The sequence below is a fragment of the Bemisia tabaci genome, chromosome 2 (genome assembly GCF_918797505.1).
Source record: "Bemisia tabaci chromosome 2, PGI_BMITA_v3".
In the NCBI taxonomy this organism is placed as follows: domain Eukaryota; kingdom Metazoa; phylum Arthropoda; class Insecta; order Hemiptera; family Aleyrodidae; genus Bemisia; species Bemisia tabaci.
Window position 1 is genome coordinate 76,811,912 of NC_092794.1, and position 12,986 is coordinate 76,824,897.

At 38.2% G+C, this 12,986-nt stretch overlaps 2 protein-coding genes across 2 annotated transcripts in view; both read left to right on the forward strand.

Moving 5' to 3' along the window:
* Ufl1 (UFM1 specific ligase 1) overlaps positions 1-6,882 on the forward strand; it is a 54,325-nt gene extending 47,443 nt beyond the window's left edge. Inside the window, exon 13 of the mRNA XM_019051545.2 lies at positions 5,445-6,882. Coding sequence (XP_018907090.1) covers positions 5,445-5,581 — 137 coding nt within the window. The 3' untranslated portion in view covers positions 5,582-6,882. The remainder of the gene's footprint in view (positions 1-5,444) is intronic.
* Positions 6,883-9,019: 2,137 nt separating this feature from the next.
* Positions 9,020-12,986, forward strand: part of LOC109037048 (uncharacterized) — a 258,003-nt gene continuing 254,036 nt past the window's right edge. Inside the window, exon 1 of the mRNA XM_019051543.2 lies at positions 9,020-9,343. The gene's annotated coding sequence lies outside the window, so the exon portion shown is untranslated. The remainder of the gene's footprint in view (positions 9,344-12,986) is intronic.

The following is a 12,986-nucleotide window of genomic DNA, read 5'->3' on the forward strand; positions in this document are numbered from 1 at the left end:
CCATCTTCAGCACAGAAATACATTCTTATTAATTTAATTTCACAATAAGGCGAGCCAAGCAATTTGCTCTCACAGCATTCACCTGACTGCAATAGAGGGCAGATTGACATAGTCAGTATCAGTTCCATGTGCAAGTAAAATTTTGTAGACATGTAAGAAGATAGTTCTGTAATCTACAATAAATAGGAAAAATTATGCTGTAAAAAATCTGTTCAAGGGGAACTTTGTATTTGTTTATTTTAAAACTACAAAAACCCTCAAAAACATTTTTCGGGCAAAAAATCCTGTCGAGGAAATTGACGTGTCACTTCCTTTTAATCAAGTATAAGATAGGCAAAAACCTTTGATGAATTCCCAAGGTCCACTAAGACTAATAATCATCAAAAAGTTCCAAAAACTTACTCGAAAGGAAAAAAATAAAATGAAAAATAAATCCCTGGCCAAAAATAAATAAAAAACGATTTTGAGATAAATCCCTCGATTGAACTTGAAATCACAAAATCGGTCGAGGATGTCAATTGAAACTTTCCCCCCTTTAATTATGAGCTCCGCAACAAGCGTGACTCGCTTGTACCTTTTCATACACGAGCCGCACGAATTCATCTCTTCTTCTCTCCTCTCCATCCGTCCATGGACAGAGGTCCAAAATTTTTTCGGATTTACTGACGCGACCGGCTGCGGGTCGATGCTCTCAGTGAATCGGTGCCTTCTTATTATCCCTGATGTCGGCTTCAAGTCGGTTGCAGTTTCACCAGTCGACCCATTTTTCCATAACCACATGTTAGACTTTTTCGAAACATGATTCATCTGAAACATGGATTTTTTTTTAAGGGAGCTTACCATTTGCTTTGGACGGTAGGTAGGTTGTAAGTAATAATTGTTCTTATACTCTATCAGTTAAGTATGAAATACATCTGTACCATTGGACGACATTTCAACAGACACGTTAGGTCCGGACAAGTGAGGGGATTTGTGAATCGCAAAATTATTAGTGGAATTGTTATAGTGGAGGAGTTGAGTCCCTTCACGGAATGAGCCCCACTTAAGTCGACAGGTTGTACGTGTTTCTCTCTGACTAATGTGTAATCTTAGTAATCCACCCATGTTTACGCACCGAGCCGCAGCCGGTCGCGTCAGTAAATCCGAAAAATTTTGGACCTCTGTCCATGGACGGAAGGAGAGGAGAGAAGAAGAGATGAATTCGTGCGGCTCGTGTATGAAAAGGTACAAGCGAGTCACGCTTGTTGCGGAGCTCATAATTAAAGGGGGGAAAGTTTCAATTGACATCCTCGACCGATTTTGTGATTTCAAGTTCATTCGAGGGATTTATCTCAAAATCGGTTTTTTATTTATTTTTGGCAAGGGATTTATTTTTCATTTTATTTTTTTCCTTTCGAGTAAGTTTTTGGAACTTTTTGATGATTATTAGTCTTAGTGGACCTTGGGAATTCATCAAAGGTTTTTGCCTATCTTATACTTGATTAAAAGGAAGTGACACGTCAATTTCCTCGACCGGATTTTTTGCCCGAAAAATGTTTTTGAGGGTTTTTGTAGTTTATATCAGATCGTTTTTGGGTGAATAAGTACCTAAAGGTCTGGCTATACGAAGAGCTAGCAAAACCGAAGCATTCGGAACGAAAGTAGAGCGCTACTGGTGGAGAAAAGTGAAAGTGAAAACTAGGGTTTCGGCGTTAGCCGCGAGAGAGCGCACCATTGCTGATTCTGATTCTTGCAACTTCCCACATCCTGAGAACTCGGACCAATTGCAGCAAAGTAAAGTTTAAAAATTGCCCGCGAATTTATTTACTTTCAGATAGGGCTTTACAGGATGGCACACTAAGAATAACGTGAAAATGCACTAAAAGAACAAGGGTTTTGAGGAGAATGTATTTTAAGATTGAAGTAGAAATTCGTCTGGATAAAAATTTGCCTTCTTATTTTCGAGGTTTTGTTTATTTTGCTCTTGTTGCTTTCCTACCATTTCCTACTTACATTCCCTCTCTCATTCCGTTTGTTTCTTGTTGTACCTTTCGTTCCATGGTTCATACTCAGTCTTTCGCCTTAACCGAAATGCAAGAGCCAATCAAAAATTGATCCTACAACGCGAAACTCTAAGTATGAAACGAATCTGGTGTTCATTGGTTGAGAAGTAACTGCATCATAAAGAATGTGGCCACCACAAAATTGAGTCCTTATTTTTACTGTACTTCAGACAGTAGTGGGAAACGCACACAGAACTGTTGTCAAATTAAATGATGTTTTTAATTAATAATAATGGAACTATCGTGATCTTTTTATCCAAAGGATTGACGCCAAATCACGGATCGGTTGGGAACAATTAAATCTATGAATCGCTGCGTTGCAGCTAGTGTCTTTTGTCCACCCAATAACAAAAAATTATGTTGGTACCTGCACTTGGTATAAAGATTGACAACTGACTTGACCTATTTGACTTATTATCTTATGTGTTCTTAATGCAGTAAATAAGTCTAGAGATCTAAGTATTGGCATGAGTTCATTAGAGAAAAAGGCTCATCTGAATGTGAGAGGCCAAAGCGGTACTTACGGTCACCATACCTGGGTTCGTAGGCTCACCCTCGTACCTACTGAGACGGCAATCTCCATCTCTTGATCGGAGGATATGCCGCACCTAGTTGGTATGAGTGGAGAGGCATTTATGATTACATTGATACCATGGGGTCTAATTGTATTTAGCCATGATTAACACGATCACACTTATTCCAAAGGAACTAGGCAGGAACACATACCTACGTATCTTAATACTGAAGTCCTCTAAACAGATGAGCGATACATTCTGTTACTCTTTTAAATAGAGGAGAAATGGACGCACCCATTTCACACAGCAATTTATGCAAGAAAATGAAGCCTTCATTGTATTTTTATCATCAACTTATGAAATTATGAGAATAAAACGGGTACACACCTTTCATTAAAGACCTTGTTATACATTGCTGGGCAAAATGAAGTTTCTAACAACTCCTGACGCAAAATCAAAGAGACTCAGAAGAAACCAATTTGAGCAAATGCTCACAGTCAAAGACCTTCGATTATGTGACATTAAGTTGACCTATGATTGAACTGTTCCGAAAAGGGATGGAATTGTGCCTCACACACTCAGGTACGCAAGCCGCGCGTAACAAGAACGGTAGAAGAGATAGGAGGATTCCAAGATAAATAATGAAGGAAACATGTTCTTAATGTAAATAACATACACTTCAGAGAAGCATAATCACTCCAGAGCACATAGGTTGATGGCAAGATATAGAGCGAATAAATTTTGGTCGAAGTTCAGTGACAGTCGCATGTGAAGACCGAGGCTCATATTCCAGTAATTTTTAGACTTTAGTAGTGAGAATACATTCTGTGATGTAAATGCTGCTTCCTTTGGAGAGTTTGGCACAATTTCGGTGTAATTTCTTTGACGTAATTTACCGGAATTACGTCTATCGCTTCAGTCAGGTACTGACATAAACATGACGACATAACCTCACTTAAAATTTTGTCACATATCGTTCCATAAAATAAAGATATCACTTGAACATTTTAAGAGAAATTAAGGTATATCGGGCTCCAGTAGAACACGTGAGACGTAATAATAAGAGTATGTACATATAGTAGTTAGCATCTACAAAGAATTAAACTCTTATCCAAATTAGGTAAATCTATTCACAACTAGCTAAAGAGGTTGGTAACGACCGACCAGAAATCACTTGAGATTTTTAAGAAACCAATGAAGTAGTGTATCGGGATAAAATTGGGCGTAATAATATAAGTGTGTAATATTAGTTAGGATCTAAAATGAATTGAACTTTTAAATTAAATCTGTTCATTATTCACAAATAAATACAGTAGATGGAGGTTGATAACGACGACAGGAATTTCGTTCCCGAAACTCGGACGAACCTGAACAGAATGAACCAATGGCGTTGAACCATTATATTACTGGCTTTTTCTAAATTCAAAAATTATAGCTAAAATTTTGAAGGATGTAAGCGGATGCTGGATTATCCGTGAGATAAAGCGCTTTTTTATGTGGCAAAATGAAATCCTCACATCTTCACGGAGTGCCCTTTATACAGGCTCCATTACAATCTGCGGCCGGGTAAGCAAGAAATCTGTTTTTAAAGATGGTCATGACGGGCAGTTTAGTCGTATTTTCCGTAATTTCTCTTTAAGATCACTAGGAATGTTACAAAACTGTAAAAACCCATGGACACGGTAACATGACGATTCTTTAGGTACCCACTTTTATGGGTCTAAGGTTTACCGTTATCGCGGAGTTCCAGTGACTTTCTCAGGACCCTGAATTCTTGAAATTCAAATTTCCTGGCAAAGTAAAAAGTAAAATTTTCCTTGTTTTGGGTCATTAAGTGCTTATAACTTTTTGAAAACTCAATGGATCTTAATGAAACTCTTCCATTTTGTAGTCCTAATTGAGATGCGTCCGTAGACACCAAGATCGTAGGAATCCGTGCCGTCGTTTGGGCTGCAGTCGAGTTCCAACCGAATCAATTTTCAGATTAAGGGAGTTGCCTGTGACTAAGAGTGTCGGCCACCCGTTTGTTATCGGGACTTTAGTAGGACGTCATTCTCCTCGACCGGGGGTGGCTACCGCCACTCTTGATTTTTGGCTTCAAGGATGGACAGGAGCCCAAAACGCGTCTGTCCGAAATATTTTCTACTAACATCATTATTGACTACGCTGTTATCATTTTAAATTATTTGCAATGCAGTTTTGGGGGGGGGGGGTAGGGAATGTAGATCGAAAACACACAAAACACCAGCAAACTTCGAATAATACAAGTATATATGTCACAATAAAACTCATAAATCTATCTCTATAACTAATACACAAACTCACGGGGGCTGACCGGATCAACGTGGAATCTATTCCTACAGACTGATCTCGCCCATGCGGTCACCGAATCTCTTTATGTCAAAACGCGTGTGCTTCAGCGACACGGCAACTCCTCGTTTAGACATAAACATGCGCCAACCTCCGCTGCACCTATCTCTATCGCTGACCCTGGAAATTCGTGATTCCTCACGAAAAGCCATGACGCAAAGCACGCCTCATCCATGGAGCTGAATGTGGGAAAGTAAGCCTGTAAGGTCTTACGCATTCCCACAACAATACTTAATTTTCTTGTTTGATGTATTTGGTGTGTGTCTTGTGTTAGGTGTTTTTGTTCATAAAATTAATTGTAAATAGGTACGTACTCCTATGTCAAATTAAATTTGTTTGACCATAGTCAGACCAAACTCAATTTTTCTTCCCAATGAGGATTGAAAAACCTAAACTTTTGTTTGCGAATGTGGTTCTTTGCTTTTTTGTTGTCTCCTCCCTTCTCTCTTTCTTTTCATCTAGTCAGGTCAAAATGTGGCATCATTTTATAATTATCTTTTTATTTTTTTTTTTTCAGACTCAGTCTTGAAGTTTTTGACCATTAAAGCGGAGGATGAAACTCATCAAATTATTCTCAAGGACCTGAGAAGTAAAATTCCAACCATAAAAGAAATAGCAAAAAATTTTAAACAATCTGTTGGTGTGTCAAATTAAGAGACTACTTCAAACTTGTGTACATTTGCCTTTGATGAAAAGTGTTTTACATAGGTTGCAGAATAGTTCAGGACTAGCTTTGTCAAGTACCATTTTTAGAGAAGTCTCTGGAGCTCCATGTACTTAGATGCTATGTGTATGTAGCTTGCATAATGCCTTCCTTCTGTCAATTTTACTAGACCGACCAAAACCTCCCTACCTACCTACTGAGCCAACTTTTTATTATTACTTTTTTCCCCGACATAATTTGAAGAACATCTTAAATGTCACCTATCGCAAAGGCTAAAAAATATTTTATCACTCCATCCAGGATTGGGTCAACAATATGGTCTGTGCTAGAATATCTTGATTGGGGAAGTACGGTCGTGTCTGCAAGTCTGAAAGTCCATCTGGACTTCACTCATGAGGTGGGTTGATCTTGGACTGAAAGGGTAATTGAGAATTTTGAAGGAGACAACCCTGTCCAAAATTACTCGTAATATTAACCAGCTTACTAGAATTTTGCCCAGTGCTCTCAGCTATCAGCCCATGACTGACAGAGGTGTCGATACCTCTGCAAATAAGTCAAGGCCCACGTGATCGCCAGTGATTTCATTTTTCCATTGGAATCAAAACTTGTTTGGGAGAAACCAGAAAAGTTATTTAAAACATAGGTTTATAATTATTAAGATTCGTTTGAAGACCTGCACAAGATAAATGATCAATAAAATTTATTATTTTCATTAATTTCCAGATTTTTCATACGAAAACTTAGGGAATGTTGGCTGCTTTTTTGGGCCCTAAGACCCTGCTCAAATGATGAGTCCATAAGTACTTTCCTAATCGGGGAATCCTACAGTGTTCCTCTGTATCTGTTGAATTTAATACATTAGACAAGGTATACTAAGGTGGAGGACTAGGAATTCAAGACAGGATTCTTTGGTTAATAGTAAAGCTTTGTAGTTTGACATTTTCTGCAAAAAATGCCTCCTGTTGGCAAGATTGGGCAACTGTGTAACATCTAGAGGAAAAAGTTTATTTCTCAAAGCGGGAGAATTTTTCATATTTACGCTAATAACTTTTTATTGAAATTGGGCACTGCTGAGCATCTGTTTATTTTCTGTATTTGGAGAATGAAAAGATTCTAATGTGGAGAATAAATAGGTGAGGGGTAGTGCTGATTTTTAATATAGGTTTTAGCGTAAATTTGTAACATCTGTTTTTCAGAGCGTCTCCCCCTCTAACCTAGTTAGATTTTACACACAAATGAAAATTGTGGTCGATGTGCTTTATGAATAAAAAAATATTCTTTTCTTCCGTTATTTGGTGTAATTATTATACTTATTGAATAATGTTGAGAAATAACTCTATTTGGAGCTACGTTCCTCAGAAAAGAAAAAATAGTTGTTGAACATTGTGGCAACACATATGGATTGAATTGAAGTGCTGGGTGCAATCAGGACATTTCTTAGTTGCGGCGTCTCAGAATCTTCGCTAATGTTTCATTCATTATACATGAAGCAATTCGTATGGAATCCGTTGAAACTTTTACTGAATTTTCTTCATGATTGTACAGTGCTGAAAACAAAAAATTTCCAAAAATTTTTTCTCTAAAATACAAATGAGCAGTTAAGAATTTGAGACACCGCAACCAATAAATGCCCTTTCTTCACCCAACGCTTCAATTGAGGGGCTTGGATGACAATGCTCACAAGTGCAGTTTTTGCTATTTAGAGAAATATGTGGTGGAAGTTTCGAAATTATATGAATTCTTATGGTATCAAGAAAGTTCAAACTGACTTTTTGATGCTTAAAACTTTGACTTTTGGAGCAAATTCTTAACAGAATACAGGGTGTCCCAAAAGTCCCTTCCACCCCCTCTAAAATTTTAGCTAATTAATATTTTGAAACGAAACTTTGGGGATGTTCATCGATCAATGTAAGCTACTTTTGGGGGCCCCCAAAATTTTCGGGGCCCCCCGTGGGGAGGGGCTGCGAACCCCAACTTTTTTTTTTCAAATGGCAACCCCTATCTTGTGATACCTCATTCGAAAGAGCATAAAAAACTAAGAATTTTGGCGCAAACCGCAGATCAATATCTTAATTTTTGACCAAGTTATGATAGGTCAAAGGTCAAATTTGACCTATTTTCAAAAAATTATAACTCCGGTTCAAATTATCGTAATGAAAAAAATAAAACGGGAAAATTTACCACATTGTAAGCACTTTTAAGGAAAAATCACAGAAATTACTTCAAACTAATTTTAAGGGGGGTTTCGGACCCCCAAATACGCCAATTCAAAGGTCATTCAATTTTCCCGCGAAATAAGCCAATTTCCCCCAGATTTGCCTCCACACTAGTTCAGTAAGGTCAAAATCAGTTCAACATTACGTTGGCAAGTCCCCAAATTTCGGGAAAAGTTAAAAAAAAAATTTATGCGGTCAAATTTAATCACCTTTAATTTCGTTTTTTTAACTTTTCCCGAAATTTGGGGACTTGCCAACGTAATGTTGAACTGATTTTGACCTTACTGAACTAGTGTGGAGGCAAATCTGGGGGAAATTGGCTTATTTCGCGGGAAAATTGAATGACCCTTGAATTGGCGTATTTGGGGGTCCGAAACCCCCCTTAAAATTAGTTTGAAGTAATTTCTGTGATTTTTCCTTAAAAGTGCTTACAATGTGGTAAATTTTCCCGTTTTATTTTTTTCATCACGATAATTTGAACCGGAGTTATAATTTTTTGAAAATTGGTCAAATTTGACCTTTGACCTATCATAACTTGGTCAAAAATTAAGATATTGATCTGCGGTTTGCGCCAAAATTCTTAGTTTTTTATGCTCTTTCGAATGAGGTATCACAAGATAGGGGTTGCCATTTGAAAAAAAAAAGTTGGGGTCCGCAGCCCCTCCCCATGGGGGGCCCCGAAAATTTTGGGGGCCCCCAAAAGTAGCTTACATTGATCGATGAACATCCCCAAAGTTTCGTTTCAAAATATTAATTAGCTAAAATTTTAGAGGGGGTGGAAGGGACTTTTGGGACACCCTGTATGTATTAAGGCTAGTTTTAATTGATATCATTAATATCTCAATTTTTTTAAAAAAACTGCTCTTATGCGCCTTGTCCACCTCTCAGTTATGAGTTAATTGGTATAAAGTGTGCTACTTGTTTATGGTCCGATAATAAGAGAAACCTGTTTAAGGGGGTGGTTTGAGGGGGGGGGGGGTATTGCAATGTGCAGTGAATGAAATTAATGTCACAGCTCAAAAAATTTAATTTTCAGGGAACAGTTTGATTCAGTGTCATAAAATCTTTATAAAAAAACACCCAGCAAGCGCTTTGTTGCATTGCAGAAAATTCAGATTTAGCAGGAGAAGGGGGCAAACTACTTTCACACAGCGGGTTACTTAGAAGATGAGTTGAAAATTAGGTCAATTAAACTACTTTAAATTGTGATTCGGAACCATACACTCCCACCCAACATTTGGGGAAAAACCATAGTACCTACTATGACTGCTGAATTTTAGATTTAATATTTTCAGGGGAGTTCTATGATAGAAGAAGATAGCAGTGAAATTTCAAGCGGCGGAAACAATAAACTAAAAGGGTCATTCCATGTCAACTGTGCCAGGCTGCTAGGAACCCGACCCGCTCCGATTTGACTGAAAATTGGTATACAAGGTCCTGACATCATTCTAAGAGACAAATTTGAAGGGTTGTCCCCCTCCGACACCCTGTTCGCGAGATATCGACCCCTAGAGATGGGGTGAATTTCAGCGAAAGGTATGTGAATAAGCCCGTTTTAAACGTTTCTCATTTTCTGGACTTCCCTCTCTTTGATTGTCAATGACGAGAATCTGTATTGACCTATGAAACTTTTAAAAAGTGTTTCTAAAATAATTTTTTTTTTAGATTCTAAATAGGTATGCCATTGACACTGAGTTAAAAATTATTTAAATGTCCGCAATTTAGGGTTTTTTAAAATTTACTATTTTTTCGCCATTCAGTGTTCAAACTGAATTACAAAGACGGTCTCTCCGATTTTAGATTTTTTTTTACTACCTATGCACTACCTGACATTTGTGAGTGACAACAATAATGTTGGACGCCTATATATGCATGTAAAATTTTACTTTGAAAGAGTTAAATAGCCACGTCGCATTTTTTACACAACTTTCAGTGCTAAGCAAAAACCTATCAACCATCCGTAAAGTTTTCAAGCATCTCTCCAATTGAAAACTTTATCTTCAAACATCTGGACGTTCCTTTCTCTTTATTCATCGAGAACTTCAGCGAAAACCCCATAATATTCCACCAATAACGTTTCCTTGTAAAGATGAACCACAAAGTTAAAAATATAAATATTCGTTGCCCAAAATGCAGTGACATCCCACAAAATATATACCAAGCAAAGAGGGTTATTCAAAATCGGTGATTTTATCCCCCTCATGGATTTTTCCCGGGGTTGGATATGCTGTTTCCTATAACAAGAACCTGCTGTTCCCTTTTTCCGGCAACGGTAAGTTCACCAAAAAAGTTTTCCTGCGCGCTACAGCGTTGCCAGGATGAAAACGTGTTCCTTAAAGGGCATTAAAATTGAGATATGATGTCGCGGTTTGGACGAAAATTCTCTAAAAATTGCGCACTGCTTAGAAATGTCCATGTTCATAATGGCGTAGAGGTGTTGTCAGCTAAGTTGACGGTCGCTTACTTTCGGTTTGCAAACGCCAACGACGAATTTTGGCGTCTGAACAAAGCAGCGTTCGCTACTATCCACATTGAAAACATCAGTCAGCTGTTTTAATCGTCATAATCTGAGAAACATGGGCAGATCATATTTTTTTCTCATTTTCCACACTATTGTTGACTTTTACATGCTATGTCCCACTTTATTTGGACTGAAATAAAAGTTTAGGAGAACTTTGAAGGTGCAAATTGCCTACGTTTGTCCCAAATTTGCGTGTTCCCCGTGCCTGGTTCTTGACTTTAAATCGATGTTGCAGCATAACTAGAGTGATTATCTAAGAAAACTTTATCGGAGATGATAGGTAGTGCTTTTAAATTTGAGAAAAAAAGTATGTCAATTTCTTTTTTGCTCCATCAATAACTTTTTCACGCGCTAGAATCATTGTCCCGAGCAACAGTCAGGAGAGACATGGCAACGATATAATAAGCTCTAAATGATTGCCATAACGTTAAGGTTCTTCCAAAAACGATTTTTTTTTGTTTCAATTGAATAGTTCACACGTCGCAGATGGCAAAAATTCTGAAATTCGCAAATTTTTGTGCGAGAATAACGCCACTAACGATGCCGAACAAAATGATATACACGATAACTAACACCCTAGCGTAAATATTACCTTGCGGTGAGCTAACCATCACCTTGCGGCAAGGTATCGGCCTTGCCATCCTCTCCGAGCCCTATCCGAGCCCTCGCCGAGCCAGTTCAAGGAACTCGACGACCGGGAATAAAACCGTATGACAACACTGTAGACCCAAATCCAGACGCAGGGCTTGAAAAAGGCGACACAGCATCGGGAAATACCCCGTGTTTGGGTACGATTTTCGTCTCCAACGTTGCCATGCATAATTATTCCCAGTCGTTAAGTTCCACGAACTGACCCGGCGAGGCCTCGGATAGGGCTCGGTGAGGGTGGATAGGCCGATACCTTGCCGCAAGGTGATGGTTAGCTCACCGCAAGGTAATATTTTCACTAGGGCAGGGCGTCAAGCATGCACACACACACTAATATCAGCTCGTAAAATACTTTCGAAGTGTGCGTTAGGGAAAATGTTTTCTTATTCCGATACTCTAGGATGTGCTACTAAATATTCCGTGAAAAAAAACACCAAAATTGTCTTTACTGTTAGAGATAAGCTTAAAAAACAGCTTATTTCCATCCTGTCCCATTTGTTTCCATCCAGTCCCAGTGTCCCAGTTTAATGGGACAGAGTGGAAAACTGTTACAACTGAGACTTGCTTGTTTAAGTCCTGTGGGCGCTCTTTTCTACCGATTTATGTGAAACTTGGTGTCCGGGAGTATTTTTCAATGGGGAACTCGAATTTTTAGTGGAATTTTCAAAATTCGAGAATCCAAGATGACGAACATGACCTAAAATGCTATCGCAGCGCCTAATCAACTGAGACTTGTTTGTTTAAGCCCTGTCGGCGCTCTTTCCGACCGATTTAAGTGAAACATGGTACACGGAGGTATCTTTCAACGGGGAACTTGAATTTTTAGTCGAATTTTCAAAATTCGAAAATCCAAGATGGCGGACGTGGCCTAAAATTCTATCTCAGCACCAAACCAGTCGATTAAAGTGAAACTTGGTATCCAGGGGTATTTTTCAATGGGGAACTTGAATTTTTAGTCGAATTTTGAAAATTCGAAAATCCAAGATGGGTTGGCAGACATGGCCTAAAATGCTATCTCAGCGCCTAATCAATCGATTTACGCATCATCGAAACTTGGTACCCGCGGGTATTTTTAAATGGGAAACTCGAATTATAGTCAGATTTCCAAGATTCGAATATCCAAGATGGTGGCCGTGGCTTAAAACACTGTCTCGGTGACTAATTATTTGATTTTAATGAAACTGGACCGGAAAACCTTGGTATTAGGAAAAGAAAGGAAATTTTAATAGGGGTGCAATAGGGTTTCTTATGTATCTTAGGATACGAAATCGAAAAATTCCTGGGTTTTTTCCATCGTGCCCAGATTCTCCCGGAAAATTGACTCTTCTGGGAAAGGTAGATTTTAAGGAAAATTCCGATTCCTCCGGAAAAATTCCTAACTTTCCCAGGATAAATCGCACTGATACAGGTAAATGGAGGTGTTCTGATCAGGAGGTGTGAGAATCAGCGCCAAAAATCTACTCCGAAACCATTGGCAAATCTTCGGAAAATAAAAAAAAAAAAAAAAGTTGACCGGTGTAATTGTTATGTTAATGTAAGTCCTCAAACTTTTCCTGACTTTATCTCCACTTTAGCGGGTTTTAAAGTTCACTCGAAGTTTTAAAATTCGGTGTTTTTGATCCATTTTGTATTGCAATATTCCAAGAAATAAAAGCTTCTTCTCGTGTTAAAGGAAAACAGTGTGCATTTTGATAAACAGACGGAGCTTTCTAAAAGACAAGCAGAATAAGCTCCAGATATCTTTCATGACGGATGAATTTTTTCTCAATTTTTTTTGGTTCTGCAAGATATAAAAGGGTTACATGTTTTCAATTATGCTTTTATTTAGTGCTCGATGATGCTTTTATGACAATTGTGTTCAATTTTCAGTTAAAAGTATTATATGTCACCTCTGAGATGAAAATTTGGGAAATCAGGCAAAATTAGAGCAAATTTTGGGAAGTAATACACTTGACGGTGGAAATTTGGGTTTAAGCCCAAATATTAAGCTCGACGAGCTATATTTCCCAA